Consider the following 20,253-nt stretch of genomic DNA (forward strand, 5'->3'; position numbering starts at 1 on the left):
CATTTAGGCACAGTCATATATATAAGCAAGCTTGTAAATTTCTACTTTCAAAGAGAAATATCATGATCATCTCTGTCTGGCAGCAATCTGGATTTAAGGTCTGCACTAACAAAATATGCTGTGCTAGACATCTGCTTGGGATCAAAAGTTAAGTCCTGGGTTGATTGACTTTCCAGACTAAAAACGGACATCTAACAATTTCTTCAACAAAAGTAGTCCCATATTACTAAAGGACAAGATTGTTCATTTTCCCCTGAGTCCTACACTCCCTGGCAGTGGCCAAGACTATTCAGAAAGCAAGTACTGGCGTTGTCAAATGGCCTTCAAAATACCTCACCCCAGTCTGAAGAACATGTCCTGCTATGCTGGTTCTCTGTTCTGCTTGTGTTGGTTATTCCTCAAGAGATTGCAGGTTGTAGAGTGGTTGTGAATGAGTGCCTTCTAGGTAAATTGATTGAAGACATGGCACTTTCTTAGAGGCACCAACCTGTGCAGTTGAAAATCTGTGTATAACATTTGACTCCCCCCAAATTTAACTACTAATAGTCTTACTGTTGACTAGAAGCCCTGCCAATGACATAAACAGTCGATTAACAGTGCTGTATTTGTATGCTATATTTATTATGTACTGTATTCTTACAATGGGATAAGCTAGAGAAAAGAAAATATTTTTTGATTTGTGCTAGATCTCCAAAAATTTTTCCAATATATTTATTGAAAAAGCCCATGTATTGGGGGACCCATGCAGTTCATGTTGTTCAATGAGCAATTGTATTTTCAACAAATGAATGAGGAAATATATAAGTGTATGTAAAGAAGTCTTGCACAGACATTCTTCTTCACGGAGGCAGGTGCCAAGCTGTTCAGAATGGGATGCAACTCTGTTACTATATTAAGATAAAAAATCTCTTGGCAGGTTTCTTCTGAGGACTGCATATTAAACATTTTAAATGAAGAGAGAGAGAAAGATAAAATGGTGAAAATTTGAGGTATTATAATCCTAACAGGGCTGATAATATATGAAAATCTCAATTACAAAAATACAAACTTTAAGAAAGATTAAATCTGGAGATGGGGAGATAATTTTCATCACAGAGAAATTTTTCATGGGTAAGAAGAAACTAAGTACAAATTCTTTGAGAATTTAAGGCAGTCAAATTTACTAAAATAAATGTGCATGGGAAGCAGCTATATTCATTAGTTCCTTGAGGTCAGGGGATATAAACCTCATTTACTTTTGTGTATTTTACAGTGACTAGCTCAAAGTAGGTGACGATAAGTGTGCTTTTAAATAAGTGAACTTAGTAATTGTACAAAGAGGGGTTACGTGCAATACCTATTTCATAGACCCATAGCCAAATAAAAATCTCTTTGCATTGTGCAGTCCTGACCCATGGACTTAGCTCTCTAGTCATTTCTGCAGAAGGAAGATAGTGGTCCAAAGCTGGGTGAAACATCAGACCTCTGGAACATACCAGGACTTAGATGAATGCCAAATAGTGCTAATGATAGCAATTATAGCAAGATTAAGAATAGTTAACACTTATTTAATACTTATTATGTGCCAGGCACTGTTCTAGGTATTTATGACATTAGTTTAAAACTCACAACACAGGCATTGGATTAAATATGGCGGCATGAGAGGAGAGACAAAGGCTTCCTCCTAAAACTGGATACAATTAGAAAATTTATTTGGCGCAACTAATCCTAAGAGAGCAACAGGAAAGAGGATGGTGTCAGACTGCACACACCTGGAGAAAAGACCAGACCTCACCGAAGGGGGTAATGTACCAGAGCTGTGGCTCCACAGGACCCGAGCCCTTCCCCCCACCCCAGCTCACCGGCGGGAGGAAGAGAAACAGAGCAGGGAGGGAGTGGAAGGCTTGGGGCTGCTGAATACCTAGCTCCGGAGATCTGCACTGGGAGCACAAACCTACATTTCATGGTGCTTTCATGAGACTCGCATGACTACTGGGTTGGAAAGTTAATACAGGCAGAGTTCCTGGGGAGACTGGGATTCTGGCCGCCTGTGGAAAGCAGGGATCCATATCTGGCTGCTCTGGGACAAAAACTTATACCTGTGTGACCTGTCCACTGGTCAGGCAGTGGAGACAGGCACAGAAGCCGGGAGGCGGGGAACAGCTCTTTCCTCCTCCCAGGCACCAGTACCGCTTCCCTGCGACCCCCAACATTGCTTCAGGGGTTGAGCAGCTCCAGAATAGAGCTTCTGGACACTAGAGGGTGCCATATGCAAACATGAAACACCAAAGGAACCTTGTCCAGTGTAAAATTATTAATACAACTCCCAAGTAAGATTTAAATGATATGGACCTTGTGACTCTTCCTGAAAATAAAGATCATCAACATTCTAATGGAGGTATGGAAAGACATCCAAGAACTCACGAATGAATTCAGGTCAGAAATCCAATCATTGAAGAGCAGAATGGTGGGTACAAAAAGCAGGTTGGATACGGTGCAGGAGACAATAAATGAAGTAGAAACTAGAGAGGAGGAATACAAGGAAGCAGAGGCACAGAGAGAAAAAAGTATCTCTAAGAATGAAAGAATATTGAGAGAACTGTGTGACCAATCCAAGCAGAACAATATTCGCATCATAGGGATACCAGAAGAAGAAGAGAGAGAGAAAGGAATAGAAAGTGTCTTTGAGGAGGTAGTTGCTGAAAACTTCCGCAATCTGGGGAAGGACATAGTCTCTCAGGCCATGGAGATCCAGAGATCTCCCAACACAATGGACTCAAGGAAGACAACACCAAGGCACATAGTAATTAAAATGGGAAAGATCAAGGATAAGGACAGACTGCTAAAAGCAGCAAGAGAGAGAAATAAGATCACACACAGAGGAAAGCCCATCAGGCTAACATCAGACTTCTCAGCAGTAACCTTACAGGCCAGAAGGGAGTGGCATGATGTATTTAATGCAGTGAAGCAGAAGGGCCTGGAACCAAGATTACTTTATCTGGCAAGATTATCATTTAAATTTGAAGGAGGGATTAAACAATTTCCAGATAAGCAAAAGCTGAGAGAGTTTACGTCCCACAAACCATCTCTGCAGTCTATTTTGGAGGGACTGCTATAGATGGAAGTGTCCCTAAGGTTGAATAGCTGTCAAAAGAGGTAATAAAACCACACTGAAGAAAGTAGAACAGCTAATTACTAAGCAAATGCAAAATTAAATTAACTATCCTCAAAGTCAATCAAGGGATAGACAAAAAGTACAGAATTTGATATCTAATATATAAAGAATGAAGGAAGAAGAAAAAGGAGGAGAAATAGAAAAGAACCTTTAGATTGTGTGTGTAACAGCATACTAAGTGAGTTAAGTTAGACTCTTAGATAGTAAGGAAAGTAACCTGGAACCTTTGGTAACCATGAATCTAAAGCCTGAAATGACAATAAGTAGATACCTATCAATAATCACCCCAAATGTAAATGGACTGAATGCACCAATCAAAAGACATAGAGTCACTGAATGGATAAAAAACAAGACCCATCTATATGCTGCTTACAAGAGACTCACCTTAAACCCAAAAACATGCACAGACTAAAAGTCAAGGGATGGAAAAAGATATTTCATGCAAACAATAGGGAGAAAAAAGCAGGTGTTGCAGTACTTGTATCAGACAAAATAGACTTCAAAACAAAGAAACTAACAAGAGATAAAGAAGGACATTACATAATGATAAAGGGCTCAGTCCAACAAGAGGGTATAACCATTATAAATATATATGCACCCAACACAGGAGCAGCAGCGTATGTGAAACAAATACTAACAGAACTAAAGGAGGAAATAGACTGCAATGCATTCATTTTAGGAGACTTCAACACACCACTTACTCCAAAGGACAGATCCACCAGACAGAAAATAAGTAAGGACACAGAGGCACTGAAAAACACACTAGAACAGATGGACCTAATACACATCTATAGAACTCTACACCCAAAAGCAACAGGATACACATTCTTCTCAAGTGCAAATGAAACATTCTTCAGAATAGACCACATACTAGGCCACAAAAAGAGCCTCAGTAAATTCCAAAAGATTGAAATCCTACCAACCAACTTTTCAGACCACAAAGGTATAAAACTAGAAATAAATTGTACAAAGAAAGCAAAAAGGCTCACAAATACATGGAGACTTCACAACACGCTCCTAAATAGTCAATGAATCAATGACCAAATTAAAATGGAGATCCAGCAATATATGGAAATAAATGACAACAACAGCACAAAGCAAAAACTTCTGTGGGATGCAGCGAAAGCAGTCTTAAGAGGAAAGTATATAGCAATCCTGGTCTATTTAAAGAAGGAAGAACAAACCCAAATGAATAGTCTAACGTCACAATTATCAAAATTGGAAAAAGAAGAGCAAATGAGGCCTAAAGTCGGAAGAAGGAGGGACATAATAAAGATCAGAGAAGAAATAAATAAAATTGAGAAGAATAAAACAATAGAAAAAAAATCAATGAAACCAAGAGCTGTTCTTTGAGAAAATAAACAAAATAGATAAGCCTCTAGCCAGACTTATTAAGAGAAAAAGAGAATCAACACACATCAACAGAATCAGAAACGAGAAAGGAAACATCACGACGGCCTCAACAGAAATACAAAGAATTATTAGAGACTACTATGAAAACCTATATGCTAAGAAGCTGGAAAACCTAGAAGAAATGGACAACTGCCTAGAAATACAACCTTCCAAGACTGACCAAGGAAGAAACACAAAATCTAAACAAACCAATTACCAGCAGAGAAATTGAAGCGGTAATCAAAAAACTACACAAGAACAAAATCCCAGGCCAGATAGATTCACCTCGGAATTTTATCAGACATATGGAGAAGATATAATTCCAATTCTCCTTAAAGTTTTCCAAAAAATAGAAGAGGAGGGAATACTCCCAAACTCGTTCTATGAAGCCAACATCACCCTAACACCAAAACCAGGCAAAGACCCCACCAAGAAAGAAAATTACAGACCAATATCCCTGATGAACGTAGATGCAAAAATACTCAACAAAATATTAGCAAACCGAATTCAAAAATATATCAAAAGGATCATACACCATGACCAAGCGGGATTTATCCCAGGGAAGCAAAGATGGTACAACATCCGAAAATTGATCAACATCATCCACCAGATCAACAAAAAGGATAAAAACCACATGATCATCTCCATAGATGCTGAAAAAGCATTCGACAAAATTCAACATCCATTCATGATAAAAACTCTCAACAAAATGGGTACAGAGGGCAGGTACCTCAACATAATAAAGGCCATATGTGATAAACCCACAGCCAACATCCTACTGAACAGTGAAAAGCTGAAAGCTTTTCCTCTGAGATCGGGAATAAGACAGGGATGCCCACTCTCCCCACTGTTATTCAGCATAGTACTGGAGGTCCTAGCCACAGCGATTAGACAAAACAAAGAAATACAAGGAATCCAGATTGGTAGAGAAGTCAAACTGTCACTATTTGCAGATGACATGATATTGTACATAAAAAACCCTAAAGACTCCACTCCAAAACTACAAGAACTGATATCGGAATACAGCAAAGTTGCAGGATACAAAATTAACACACAGAAATCTGTGGCTTTCCTATACACTAGCAATGACCTAATAGAAAGAGAAATCAGGAAAACAATTCCATTCACAATTGCATCAAAAAGAATAAAATACTTAGGAATAAACCTTACCAAGGAAGTGAAAGACCTATACCCTGAAAACTATAAGACACTCTTAAGAGAAATTAAAGAGGTCACTAACAAATGGAAACTCATCCCATGCTCTTGGCTAGGAAGAATTAATATCATCAAAATGGCCATCCTTCCCAAAGCAATATACAGATTTGATGCAATCCCTATCAAATTACCAACAACATTCTTCAACGAACTAGAACAAACAGTTCAAAAATTCATATGGAAACACCAAAGACCCTGAATAGCCAAAGCAATCCTGAGAAGGAAGAATAAAGTTGGGGGGATCTCACTCCCCAACTTCAAGCTCTACTACAAAGCCACAGTAATCAAGACAGTTTGGTACTGGCACAAGAACAGAGCTACAGACCAGTGGAACAGAACAGAGACCCCAGATATTAACCTAAACATTTATGGTCAATTAATATATGATAAAGGAGCCATGGACATAAAATGGGGAAATGACAGTCTCTTCAACAGATGGTGCTGGCAAAACTGGACAGCTACATGTAAGAGAATGAAACTGGATCACTGCCTAACCCCATACACAAAAGTAAATTCTAAATGAATCAAAGATCTGAATGTAAGTCATGAAACCATAAAACTCTTAGAAAAAAACATAGTCAAAAATTTCTTGGACATAAACATGAGTGACTTCTTCATGAACACATCTCCCTGGGCAAGGGAAACAAAGGCAAAAATGAACAAGTGGGACTATATCAAGCTGAAAAGCTTCTGTACAGCAAAGGACACCATCAATAGAACAAAAAGGTACCCTACAGTATGGGAGAATATATTCATAAATGACAGATCTGATAAAGGCTTGACATCCAAAATATATAAAGAGATCACGCACCTCAACAAACAAAAAGCAAATAATCCAATTTAAAAATGGGCAGAGGAGCTGAACAGACAGTTCTCCAAGGAAGAAATTCAGATAGCCAACAGATACATGAAAAAATGCTCCACATCGCTTGTCATCAGAGAAATGCAAATTAAAACCACAATGAGATATCACCGCACACCAGTAAGGATGGCCACCATCCTAAAGTCAAACAACAACAAATGTTGGCAAGGTTGTGGAGAAAGGGGAACCCTCCTACACTGCTGGTGGGAATGTAAATTAGTTCAACCATTGTGGAAAGCAGTATGGAGGTTCCTCAAAATGCTCAAAATAGAAATACCATTTGACTCAGTAATTCCACTTCTAGGCATTTATCCTAAGAACGCAGCACTCCAGTTTGAAAAAGACAGATGCACCCCTATGTTTATCACAGCACTATTTACAATAGCCAAGAAATGGAAGCAACCTAAATGTCCATTAGGTGAATGGATAAAGAAGATGTGGTACATATACACAATAGAATATTACTCAGCCTTAAGAAAAAAACAAATCCTTCCATTTGCAACAACATGGATGGAGCTAGAGGGTATTATGCTCAGTGAAACAAGCCAGGCAGAGAAAGACAAGTACCAAATGATTTCACTCATATGTGGAGTATAAGAACAAAGAAAAACTGAAGGAACAAAACAGCAGAAGAATCACAGAACCCAAGAATGGACTAACAGTTACCAAAGGGAAAGGGACTGCGCAGGAGGGGTGGGAAGGGAGGATAAGGGCAGGGAAAAAGAAAGGGGGCCTTATGATTAGCATGTATAATGTGTGGGGGGGTCATAGGGAGGGATGTGCAACACAGAGAAGACAAGTAGTGAGTCCACAGCATCTTACTATGCTGATGGACAGTGACTGTAATGGGGTTTGTTGGGGGGGACTTGGTGAAGGGGGGAGTTTAGTAATCATAATGTTCTTCATGTAATTGTAGATTAATGATAATAAAATGAATTAAAAAAAACCTCACAACAGTGCTATGCAGTAGGACCTGTCATTATTCCCATTTTACTGATGAGGTAATAGAAAGAGAGTGGTTAAGCAACCTGTCAATGGTCATACCGTTTGCTCGCAGTGGAGTAAGCATTCAATCTCAGGCAGTCTGTCTCCACAATTCATGCTCTTAACCACTATGCTATACTAAACTACAGAAGTCATAATGTCATAGAATATTTGAAAGGTGGGGGGGGGGCTATAGAGCTCATAATTATACAGATGGGTACTTCCTGAGTCCTCTACCATAATGGCTCTTAACTGGGGCCAAGTTTTCCCCCAGAGGACATTTGGTGATATTTGGAGACATCTTTGGTTGTCACAACGGGGGGCTAGGAGGTGCTAATGACATCTAGTGGGTAGAGATCAAGGATACTGTTCAATACCTGACAAAACAAAGGACAGTACTTCACAACAAACAAGTATCTGACCCCAAATATCAATAGCACTGAGGCTGAGAAACTCTGCTCTACTACAGTGATTTTCATGCGTCCTTATGAGGAGTGCCTTATACCCCTGGTTTCTCCACAGCCCCTTCCCATCATCCTACGGGTGCAGCCAATCTCAGCAGTTTATGCCCTACTACTTTATGCTATCGTGCTAAGACTAATCTGACCACCATCCACCCCACGAGGAAGGAATCTGTTAACATTTTTAGCATGGTTACTTTTATGCTTCACATCAAAGAAATAATCTTCAAGGTGGGGAGTCCAGGTGCCATGGAAGGTTGAGGGGGTATTGTTTAGAGAGAATGGTCCTGGGAAGAGCACTAGGAATACCATGACAGAGGAAAGAGGGAGGGAGCTAAGAAAACGCTTGTTGGGAGCACAGAAGAAAACCTCATTAGTTGCATATCACACGGGACCTTGCATACAGTAGGCACTCATGAAGTATTTGCTGTGAGACATTATGGTACAAGGGCAGGGATAGGTATCCTTAGAACTGAATAATGTTGTGCTTTCTGCCTCTGGCTAAGGGAAAGGAAATAGCAGGATAAATCATGTTTTGGGTCTGCATTAGGCCTAGGGCTCAAGGTTTTACCTTCTGTTTGGTATTTATTGCTCATGAAGCAATATATTGGTGTTGCAGGTGCTATTTTGAATCCCTTTTCATTTTCTTTGAAAATTAACAATCCATCATTTTTTATGAAAAATGCACTGAAGCCCCAGGCACGCTCCACTCTTCCTGATCACAGATGTCACCAGCAGTTTGACGCCACAGCTTGCATCATGGCTATGCAGGGTGAGAGAACTGACAGGGGCTTTTCTAAGACAAGGCTCCCAGGTGGCTGGAGAGAGATGACGCTGTTTAGACAAGTGAGGGCTTTATCTCCTTATGAGTGTTACCAAAGATTGATCAAAGAGCTATTCAAGTGGATCAGGATATTACAACATATTTTTCCTTGGGGAAGGGGTAGGGGAGGAGAGGGGAAAGGAATAGGAAGGGAAAAGGAAGGATTTCTATTCTGGCCTATATAGTAGGTAATCATTCTCACTTGGGCTGTGAGTGTGGTGGGGTGGGCAGTGAGAGACAGCAGCTTGATCCTCAAGGTATGCAGACGAGAACCTCAGAGCAGAGGGTGCTTTCACAAACCAACCCTCATCCTAGAAGATTGATTCTTCCAGTCCTGTGGACAGACATACTGGAGCAGTTATAAAGATGTTCATGGTTTCTAACTAAATCTCTAAGAAGCTAGAGTGCCAGATGGCAGTTGGCAGTGGAGATGGGGGTGTAGTGAGGAAGAAGGACACACATTTTGGCATGTACCCCTCCAAGGAACTCACAGCATATACCCTACATTTATGAAGGCAAGAGGGTATAATGGAAGAAATACAAATCTTGGGGCCAGCTGGATCTCAAATCAAATCTTGGCACTACTATTTACCGGCTGTGTGATTTTAGACAATTTTCACATACTTTTTAGCCTGTTTGTTCACCTGTGGTTGGAGATAATGATACCTATCTTTCAGGTTTGTGTTGATTCCTAATATTTATAAAATGTTTTTGGGCCAAACACTGTTTTAAGACATTATATACATTACTTAATCCAATCTTTACAACTCTATGAGCTAGGTAATATTTATCATTATGCCCATTTCATGGATAAGAAAAATGAAACAAAGAAATTAGGAAGTTGTGCAAGGGTACAGATGGAGTTAATGCTGGAGCTGAAATTTAAATTCAGGTAGTATGGCTACAGAGCCAGCCTTTGTAACCACTGAGCTATATACTATCATTATAGTACAATGAATGCTGAGCAAGTACTCAGTCATGATTTTAACCCTACTTTATCTTTCCCTTCCTTTTTTTCTGGTTAAAAAAGAAACCATACAGCTACCCTGTGGGGGTCTCTCTTCCCACTTCTTGGAACTAGGGCAGAGGTCTCTTGTCATTTTAAGGTGGGCTGGCATGAGCTGAAGAAGCTCAGGGACAGTCATTGTCCCTTCAAGGGTATTCGCTGAAACCGAGCCAGGGGAATAGGTTTAGGTGGGATGCAGGGGTCCTGGAACCCTAGCATTCTCCACCAAGGAACCCTGGAGGGCTTTCTTGGTCAGCAAGAACAGCAACTGGCTGCACTCAAGGCTCTCTTGGGCTTTTCTGGACTGAGGTTCTTAGGCTCACCGCTGGTTTCTCGGGCTCCTCGGGCTCCTCCGATGCCAGTGATCTCATATTATCCTGCTATAAGATGAATCGTTGACTGTGGCCCTCTAGTCTTTAGGATTGCATCATCACATTCATTTCCTATTTCCTCACCTAATATTTAGATAAAGCACACTGAAAGCACAAATGGGCTGCAGAAATGCTACCCTATGCCAGCTCTTTTAACATTTACTCTAACTACCTGTTAAGCCACACAATTTTTTTCCTGGTTTTGAAACAGACACAATAATATTACTGCCAGGATCCGAAATGTTGTAGTTACTCATTTTCAATCAGAAATATTAATATTTAACAACTCAATAAATTGTATTTCAGGTACTGAATATGCTCTTTAAGTTAATGGGATGGCTGGTGGTGGAGGGGGGATGGAGAAAGAAGAAAGAGAACCACAAACCCTGCAAGTTCCCAAAGCTCTGTGGTTTACCCTTTCCTGAGGTAAGCTGCGTAAGAGATGACTTGGCAACCCTGCTGTTATGCTGTTGGAAGTCTGGCAAGATCTCTTGGAGGAAAAAAACCAACAACGCTGGGGTTAATCCACAAGCCGTTTTGCTTTAGCTCTTGTTGCTGGTAATCTTTCCAACATGTTGCAGTCCACTTCCTTGCCATCAGAGGCACATTAAAACGAAGATAAATATAGCATGGAGTAGATCTGGAATTAGGAGGGCTAGGTTTGAAGTCCGGCTTGACTATTTACTCACTGCGTAGCAATCACTTACACTTGCATTTGTCAACATGGAGGGTCCAACCACGTGCATCAGAATCACCTGGAGTGCTGGCTAAATAGCCAAGGTCCAGGGTCCACATCTGAGGTTTTCATCTGGGTGGTGCTGGGGAATCTGCCTGTTGAACAAGGATGCTAGATAATGCTTACGCCCATCATGAATTTGAGAACCACAGAATTTCAGTGTCCTCATCTATAAATAGGAATGCTAGCACCTCTTTTCGTGGGGGTGGGGGTTCTGGTGGTCAGAAAATAACACAGGTGGTCATTATGTGCTAGGTGTACCTGAATCTTTGAGTGAGATTATGGCAGGGCTTCAGGATACATTCTGATTATTTATTTAACAAATGTGTTAAATCCTTACACTATTTGGTGGTACTAAGGGGAAACAACCATGTTTCCCTGCCCTTTGAGGAGCTCATAGATTAGCAGAAGAGATAGACATAAAATAAAACTATTGTATAGTTTGATAATGGCTAAACAGAGATATAGGGAAGGGGGAGGCAGTTACCCTGTTAGGATGAAAGTGGGCGGTGGGGGTGGGGAAAATAGAGGAAGTGATGTTAAGATGGAGAAGGTGACTTTAGAGGGAGTTTTGAAAGATAAACCAATTATTATCTTAAAAGGTGTAGGAAATACGGCTGTATTTGTGCTAAGTCTGAAACATGGAATAGAAACTGTAAGTGTTTCAGGTGGATGGGCATGAGTGGAGAATATTTTCCTTATCAGTTTACTTATTATAACTCTCCCCTAAAGTAGAATGTTAAAAACATGAAGTCATTTGTACTTTCTAGTTTCTTGGACTGAGAGGATAGGTATTAGATTGTATTGTTGACTTGCTTTGCAAGTCACTAACTACCAGGCCATGGTCTAAGTCAGGGGAATGGGACACTGGACATGACGTCCATAAACCAGTCAGTGTTAAATCCTACTGATAATGGGAACATTGGTTTGAGAACAAGCTGCCTCAGCAGAGTCATCCTCAAATATTAAAAGCAATGTTATATATACATGTACAGCCACAGAGACAATGACTAATGGCTCTGCCTTAGGTTGGCAGCCCTGGCCCCTTTCTGGCTTCTTTACCTCCACAGGCAGCCTAACTTGAATTTTCAAACTTTATCTTAATTTGACAAATAATCATAAAACAATAGCCTTTACTATACAGAACTTCATACTGCCCCCATCCCCAACCATGTTTCAAAATGACTTTTTTTTGGAAAACTGCAACTACTATGACCAATTACTGTGATATATTTGGCCAGATGAAGCATGGTAAACATTCACCATTTAATGTTGTGTAACCCTGAATGAAGAAAAAATGGGGTTATAATGGTAGTTAAGTTCATGGTCTTTTGATTAGATCGGAGTTCTAATCCTGGCCTGCCACTTAGTAGCTGTGTGATGCTAGGGAAGTGACTTAATGTCTCTGTTCTTCACTTTCCACATCTGAAAAATGAGGGTAATAATAGTACCTATCTCATAAGGCTATGGTGAGGATTAAAAGAGTGAAAAAAAAGGCCCATTGCAGTGCCTAGTTCAGTAAGTGGTAGTAGAATACTAGTAATTATTAATATATTAACAATAGTGGGCATTACATCTGTTATCTTATGGAAAACAGGGGCCACTGGGGTTGAGGAGAGGGACAAGTGTTATAATTAGTTCAGGTGAAAAGGACAGAAAGTATTAGTATGGGAACTAGCCGTTAATCATAGTGGGGAATGTATTTAAACAAAAAAGAACAGGATGACTTCTCCTTAACCAGTTCTTTATCAAGAGCACAGCCAGAAAGAACAGCATGACTAATTTATATGCCTCTCATCTGACTGATGCATTTTCTAAAAGTGGTACTGCTAATAAAATCCTGAAAAGATTGTTTCGGTGTTACCCTCCTCCTCCACTGTATTGCCCCAAATCCATCAGACCTGCTGCCAAACCCATTTGCTTTTTCTCCAAAAGCATGGGCGGTATTTGCATCCATGATTTCAGTTGTGATCACCCCATCTGTGGTAGACGAAAGCCAGAATTACTTAGTACCATGTCTCGATAATTCATGATAAGGATGGGAGACAACAAGGTAGGCAGGAGAACTGACTCTTCAAGGCCAGCTTTCCAGTAAGACAAAAGCTGGTTATGGCTACAGCTGTGACCTCTATAACAGCTGGGCAGAGGTTATGTGCTATCTGCCTACTCCAGGAACAATCCATATGTAAGTGATTTAGTCAGCAGTTTGTGATTCTGGGACAGTATTAATAATAGTGCCTTTATGGGAATCTATCTTATACATGACATATTTTGCCTCATTTAATTCAATGGTTCTCCTGAATATTTTAATACAACAATGGTAGTCCAAATAGCAAACACATGTGAGTTATTGACTCTCTTTCCTTTTATCTGTTTCTGCTGTAACTTAAATTTTCTTCCTGAGTGACTCTCCAGGCCACTAGTGACATCACCTTTAATCCATTTTTTTAAGTGGCATTAACATGGAGGAGACATAAGCTGCTCAACAATAAAAGATGCCTAGGTTGGTGATGATCTCCAGAGCAAATCTTACAGGGATTGGCAGAGCAAATTTGATTTGAGAGTGATTACAAAGGGTGAATTCCCTGTAAATAATGAATTGGAAAGAAAATCAGGCTGGGAGTATTTGTTTATCCACTTATTTCCACATGGAAGAAAAGCCATAATTCCTGTCAGCCTGTGCTTACAGCATGTGAAGCTTGGCCAGAGAGAAACCAACCAGTAATGAAAATAAATACACAAGCCCACTCATTCACTGCATTCTCTGTCAGGTCCAACACGAAGGAAAGCCATAAAGATAATAAGTCTTTGGGTAACAACCCATAAATCCGTGGTAACAGTTCAAGCACTTAACTTCAGATTCCCAAATGACTGAGCCACTGCTCTTTCCTGTCCCAGAACCTAGAAGTTCACTGTCAGAAAGGAGGAGAGGGGAAGGGCAGTACTGAAATACTCAGACCCTGGAGAAATTCTGGAATAGCATGCTGTCTTCACAAACCACCAATTCTTGAGGAAGTAACTGATATGTCACTGGAAGACACTGTCACAGCAAACTGGCTAAGTTTTTGTTTGTTTTGTTTCTTAATCAAAGTGCACCTAGCTTTCAATAGTGGCTATCTTCCTTAAAAATGTAAAGCTAACTTGTATATATCAAATCTTATTTTTCTACTGACTCACACTGTCTTTTACTAATTTTTAAAAACTAAATGTTGAGTAGGTACAAAGGGAACTTTGTAAGAGAGAAGTGTAAAGTATAAAAAACAATGGTGCAATGAAAATTGTGTACCCAGCATGCAGTTTATGAAAAAGAATATAACCATTTTCTTTAAAGGCCACCACATGCCCCTCCATGATTCCTTCCCTCTCCCCTCAGAGGTAACCAATATTCTGAATTTTGTGTTAACCTTTCCTTGCTTCTTTTTATAGTACTACTACCAATACTGGTGGTGTCTCTTCAGAAATGTTTTATCTGAATTTATGAAGGATACTTTAGTTGCCAGGAGCTCTCAATTGTGCTGTTCTTGCTCACATTCCTCCACTCCCCTCACTCTGCAGCTTGCTCAGTAGTTAGTGATCTATGCACAAACATAGATGTGAAACATATGTGAATCCCATGGAAAGGCAGTAATTCCTTTGTAACATGACTATCTTCCTTTTGTTTTTCCAGTGAATGCCTGCATGGATCATAATTTGTTTACCTCGAGGTTTGTGGACATGGAAGTGGCAGTGGGCTAGGAAGCTGGGTGACAGGGCTGTGTGTATTCCCTAGCATGGGTACCTTAGGGTTTTGGAGTTAGAAGGCTATGCAATTTACCAGCTGTGTGACCTTGGACAAGTCATGTCTCTGAGCCTCATCACAAAAATGCAGACAACAATAGACAACAATCTTAGAGAGTTGGTGCGATGGTTAAGCAACGTATTAATTGTAAAAGTGTTTTTAAAGCTGTAAGATACTCTATAAATGTTAGGTGTTAATGATGCTGCTATTCTGCTGCTGTTGTTGATGCTATAGTATCAGTTCCGTTAAAGTCAAGGTAAGGTACTACATGGTTGTAAATTTTCTAAGTCTGGAGCTAATCCACAGATTTATCCTTGCCAGGTGTCTGGCAAAGCCAGCACAACGGAGACAAAATTAAATTTTCTTTTCCAACTCTGTTATTGGTCTATGTGGAAACTTTCCACGTTTGAACATCTTCCCCAAATCCCAATCTGCGTGTGTGGGAGTTGGGTTTGCTCTGGAACTATGTCAGTGCTGGAGCCTAGGGCAGCAAGTAGTCACATATTACAGGTAGCTAACATTTTCTCTTCCTAGTCATCTCTCATAGGACGATTCTGGCTGGTAACTCAAATAGAAATGCATGCAGAATGTACTCATCACCTGATCACTTTGCTCCTGAGGAAACTTCTGAAGGTCCCTGACTTTTGCCTGTATTATATTAACATAATCATTTGCATGTCATTTCCATATTGTTTTTAAAAGAGTTTCTCCTTGAAGATATACGAGAATGAGAGTAAGCAGAGGAAAGCCACGTTTCCATTCTGCGAACGATATAATCAAAACTGTAAATGGGCCAAAATATATACAAGAGACGCTCCATAAAACTGCCAGCAATTATTTCAGTGAACAGAGAGGCAAGCTGTGCACGATTCCCCACAGCTGCTACAGGTGTTGAAGGAAGTGATTCAAACAACAGAGGAAAAATACCAATCACCTTTTTGAGTAGGGAGCTAGGCTACCTGTTTGGGTGACTGGGGAGGGGTGAGGGAGGAAGAGTGCTGGTAATGTCCTCACAACATGTTTCCCAGCCTTGAGGCTGGACCACCACATACCCATCTGCTGCTAAGAAAAAAAAAATTAGGGCTTAAGCACATGGGACACGCTGTTTGACCTCTGGGGTTGCAAGGTTCTTGCCCTCTACCTAACAGCTGATGCCTGGAACAAGCTGGCCAGTCCTGCGTGGCCTTTGCATGGGCCAGCAAGAGGGCTCCAGCTGAGGGGCAGCTGCAGCTATGGCAACAAATGCCCAGGAGTGAGTTAACACCAGTCAAAGGGGTTAATGAGAGAGGCAAGGGCTTTTATACAGATGCATTAGGGAAAGAAACGAGACACAGAGGGAATGAGGTCCATTAATAAAGCTGAGTGATAAAATCCACCACCATTCTTAAATTGGACTTGGCTGCTTAAACTGCTTTTCCAAATCAGTTTGCTGTGTTCAAGCTGTTCATTGAGACACTAAGCTTATTTAAAGAAGAAAAACAATAATAAAACAGGAAGTTTAAAGGAGAAAACAGGATAGGCAAAGGGGCATAAAATTAGACATGCAAACAAAGAAAAACAAGAGATGTGTACAACTATGTTCTGAATATATTCTAACAACTTGTTATTACTAACAATCACCACCTGACAATAAATTACCCCCTTACACGTGGATTACAAGGTACATTATCATGATGCATTAGAATCAATCTTAGTACTAATGATAATGGGTAGTTGGGTAGCTAAACATGGCCCCCAATTACTGCTGAGTGCCCTCTCTTTTTGTGGCTACAAAACACCTGTCATCAATATTCTCTCACAGAGAATGTTTTCTTATCAGCATTATGTCCTCAAAACATCCCCAGAAGGCAGGTTGATAATGATGGGCTTTTTTTGGAAGAAAATGGAGGAATGGGGAGGTTAAGTGAAAATTAGCAGAGGCAGCACCACCATTCCATAAAAGAACTTGGGTTATAAAGGGAGCCAAGGTACAGAGGCAAAGGGCTTTGGGCTGCTCTTTTGATGACGGCAGTGCCTAGTAAATGTACTGGATCAGAGTTTTCAGTCACTCTCTCAGCTACAGAGAAAAGGATAGATTCCTTAAGCCACTATAGTTGGAGTATCTGACCGTAGCTCAAAGCACAGAACCATAGAGTACACTTCTAGTTCTGGCATAGTACAAGACAACCCCAGAATAAAATTTTACTTCTGAGAAGAATAAAAGAGTACACTTGAATTAAAAACAGTGTAATCTATTTGGATAGTATCTCCTAGTTTCATGAGTGAACAAATGGTACTTATTGGGCTCCTATTATGCCTTTTGTTACTGGCTAAGAGGGACAGAAGAGAAGCTAAAGTATCTTCCTCAGAGAGCTTATAATCTACTTGGGTGTGGAGGTGGGCAAACACACACACAAACTAAAGATCAAACAAGGCTGCATACAAGATCTAAGTAGAAAGTGACAATCCTATTTGTCCTACTGGTTAGAGGAAAAGAATGAGAAAAACCTGAAAGGTGGGATGTTGATAAGTTCCTACATGAATGTTACCAGCAGAACTTGAACTGCCAAGTATGTCAGACACTTCCATGAGCAGTGAACGTACTCACAATAGAGATGGCCAAAGGAGATGCACAGGAGAGGGTTCAAGGTAGATCAGGACAGATAAGATTAAAGGAAACCAGGATGGAGGTGTCTGCTCTTATTTGAATATGATCATGTTATTTTTGAACCAAACTCCACTGATAGGGGCCTGCTTTCCTGGGGATGGTGCTTCTTAGGCAAGTACATCTGGTTGGCATGTCCCTTTATACAACTAAGAGCTAAAGGGCAGATAATTCAAGGTAGAGTGTTCTGGTGACCACATGGAAGGCAGATAGTCTATGTTGATGGCTGCAGAAAAGCCCACATGTTTTAGTTATTAGACATGCAAAGTGGCCAAGCAGGCACTCTGTTTTAGAAATTAAAGTGTTTGAGTCATGTAAGTATCCAGAGGGAATGTTAGCCCACTCATTGGCATTTATAAGTAGGTATTGAATTTTCCTGAAAAAAAGCATTTTGGATCTGTTTTAGTGACTGAGCTGGTGTTCATTGGTATTCCAAATGATATTTCCTGAGCCACTTCACTTGCCACTTTCCTCAGCCCTGGACTACACACCTTGCCTTGCCTGGTCTTGCAAACACAACTGGCTCTTAGGAGACTTGAGTAGCAGATGTGATTCATTCTAGAAAACTCAACCACTGAACACACATTGTCCTACACACAATAGGTCAGCAGTGTGACTATCACAGGTGAAGGCTGAATATTGTAAGAAGCAACAGGCTATACAGTTTCCCTAGATCTACTTACAAATTTCTCATTGAGAAGAATTTAAATCAGATTTACAGCCTGGCTATATCTCTCTCTATCCTCTGGAATAGAAAATTGACCATTGCTGTCTCTTTTTAGGAAATTTGAAAGAAACCACAATTATGCCCAAAGAAAGTGTCATGCTGTAAGAAGTTTGTGACCTCAGTCCCAATAGCGTCAAGGTATTGTAGCTATGACAATACCCTGAATACTACTTTGTAGCCTAAAAGCCCATCTTTGTATTTTTCCAAGAATATAAATGGCAAGTTATTACATGAATGTTACTTGTAGAACTTGAACTGACGAGTATATTAGACACATACATCAGGAGCATATGAACTCACAACAGGGTTGACCAAAGGAGGTGAGCTGGAAAGAGAGAGCCTGTGGTAAATTAGGAAGACAGATGAAGGTTAAAAGGAACCAGAATGGAAGTGTCTGCCATTATCTGAATATGATTACGTCTTTTTTCAGCCAAACTCCATTGATAGGTCCGGCTTCCCCAGGGGCAGCACTTCTCAGGCAAGCAGGTTTAGAAGTCATTTGGGAAGAAATATTTCTTTCCTCTGACATGAGCAGCTAGGTGGAAAAGATGAGCAGACATTTGCTTTGGGAGCAAGAAGTGCTGGGCTTAATGTCCATCGTCTCCTGAAGATGATGTATTGTATATACACATAAAAATCACTGCAGCTGCTTGCTATTTCCAGGGGGTCAGAGTACACAGTCTTTTATCTCCAAACGTCTAGTTTTCAATCTGGCTATATCTTGAAATCTGTTTTGAATACAGCTCAGACAGGAACGTTTTGGTCAAGCATGCAATGACTAACCTTCAAGCACAACAGAATGCCAGGAGAGTAGACTGACCATTGCAGTAAAATTAATTTGATGCTTACAATCTAACTTAGAGTCTGTAGCCTTTATTCATATGACAGTCACAAGACAATTTAACAGGGATTATTAAATTCCACTTAAGCTCATCAGAGGGGAGAGCTGAGGTTGATGTATTTTAGGACACCAGCGAATTGGCCAAACCATATGGGAAAGGCAGATAGACTTCTAGGAATAAAATGAAAGGGGCTATACTTAGTGCACAGTAGGGACTCAGTGAGAACTGATTCAGTGAATGAAGCAAAAGACAAAAGAATAAGACAAGAGTAAAAGCAAAAGAGTAAGACAAATGTCATGTCTGACACCTACAGAGCCCTCTCCCTACCACCCACAGATGCAACTTTAATCCCTGTGAACTTCTCATATAGGGAAGCCATTTGGCAATTGCCAGAAATCCTAGGGTGAGGCTGGAAGATGACTGGGTTAAGCGCAAGATATGCCATCCTTCTGTATTCCCCTTCCCATTCTAGCTTGTGGTAGGAAGTTTTGGATGGGAGATCCTTAATCAGAAATGAAGAAAGCCAGACACCAATGAATTAGGAAGGATGCATCCTCCCCAAGATGGCTAAGAGAGCCTTAAACAGGAGAACAATGTTGGGGTTTCAGAAAGCATCTGCAGCAGTAGTACCAACTTAAGCATTACCCAGGAGGAATCAGTGTTTCAGTTGTTGCACTTAGCAAGTGTGTTATACACAAAGGCCTCAGACTGTTTGCAGTGGAAAATCCTGGATGGTTTTATTTAGGCAATATAATAATGTAACTTTCTGAATCTGATGCTCTTTATTTAAACATTCATTATAATGATTCATCTTTTTTCTTCTTTCTTTACCAATGATATTTGCATTCTATTAGCAAATACAATTTCATAGAAGATGATAAGAGAATCAAAATTATTCAATTTGTTTCTATCATAGGAGCAAAAAGAATCCTTCAGTGGTCTGCTTTGCAGCATTCTACTGATTTAAATGAGTTTTTCTTTAATTGTCAGGCTTTGTAGCATAAAATATTCCTCATCATTGCAGAGCCAGTACTAATTTAATATCACAGAGACAATCTGGTTTTGTCTAAGTGAACCCCCCACCTTATTTTGTTTCACAGGAACTGAACATTCTCCAGTCTGGGTGCTTCTCTTGTACCACAGTAAGTATGCTGACTTTGTACTTCCTTAAGAGATACTTAATACTAATGGCTTTAGATTCTCTAAATGGCTATCAGCATTTTACCTTGTATGAATAGTTAGTTAACTGGGCGCCTGC

General features: G+C 40.2%; 1 protein-coding gene across 14 annotated transcripts in view; it reads right to left on the reverse strand.

Annotated features, from left to right (window-relative positions):
* Positions 1–20,253, reverse strand: part of ENOX2 (ecto-NOX disulfide-thiol exchanger 2) — a 291,324-nt gene that overhangs the window by 78,919 nt on the left and 192,152 nt on the right. For 7 of the 14 annotated variants that reach the window (XM_037016937.2, XM_037016938.2, XM_037016940.2 and 4 more), the window contains one exon: positions 10,976–11,099. The exons of the other annotated variants lie outside the window; for them this stretch is intronic. In XM_037016937.2, the coding sequence (XP_036872832.1) occupies positions 10,976–11,063 (88 nt within the window). In that variant the 5' untranslated portion in view covers positions 11,064–11,099. The remainder of the gene's footprint in view (positions 1–10,975; positions 11,100–20,253) is intronic. 14 annotated transcript variants of the gene reach the window in all.

The sequence above is a fragment of the Manis javanica genome, chromosome X, assembly GCF_040802235.1.
Source record: "Manis javanica isolate MJ-LG chromosome X, MJ_LKY, whole genome shotgun sequence".
NCBI classification, from domain to species: domain Eukaryota; kingdom Metazoa; phylum Chordata; class Mammalia; order Pholidota; family Manidae; genus Manis; species Manis javanica.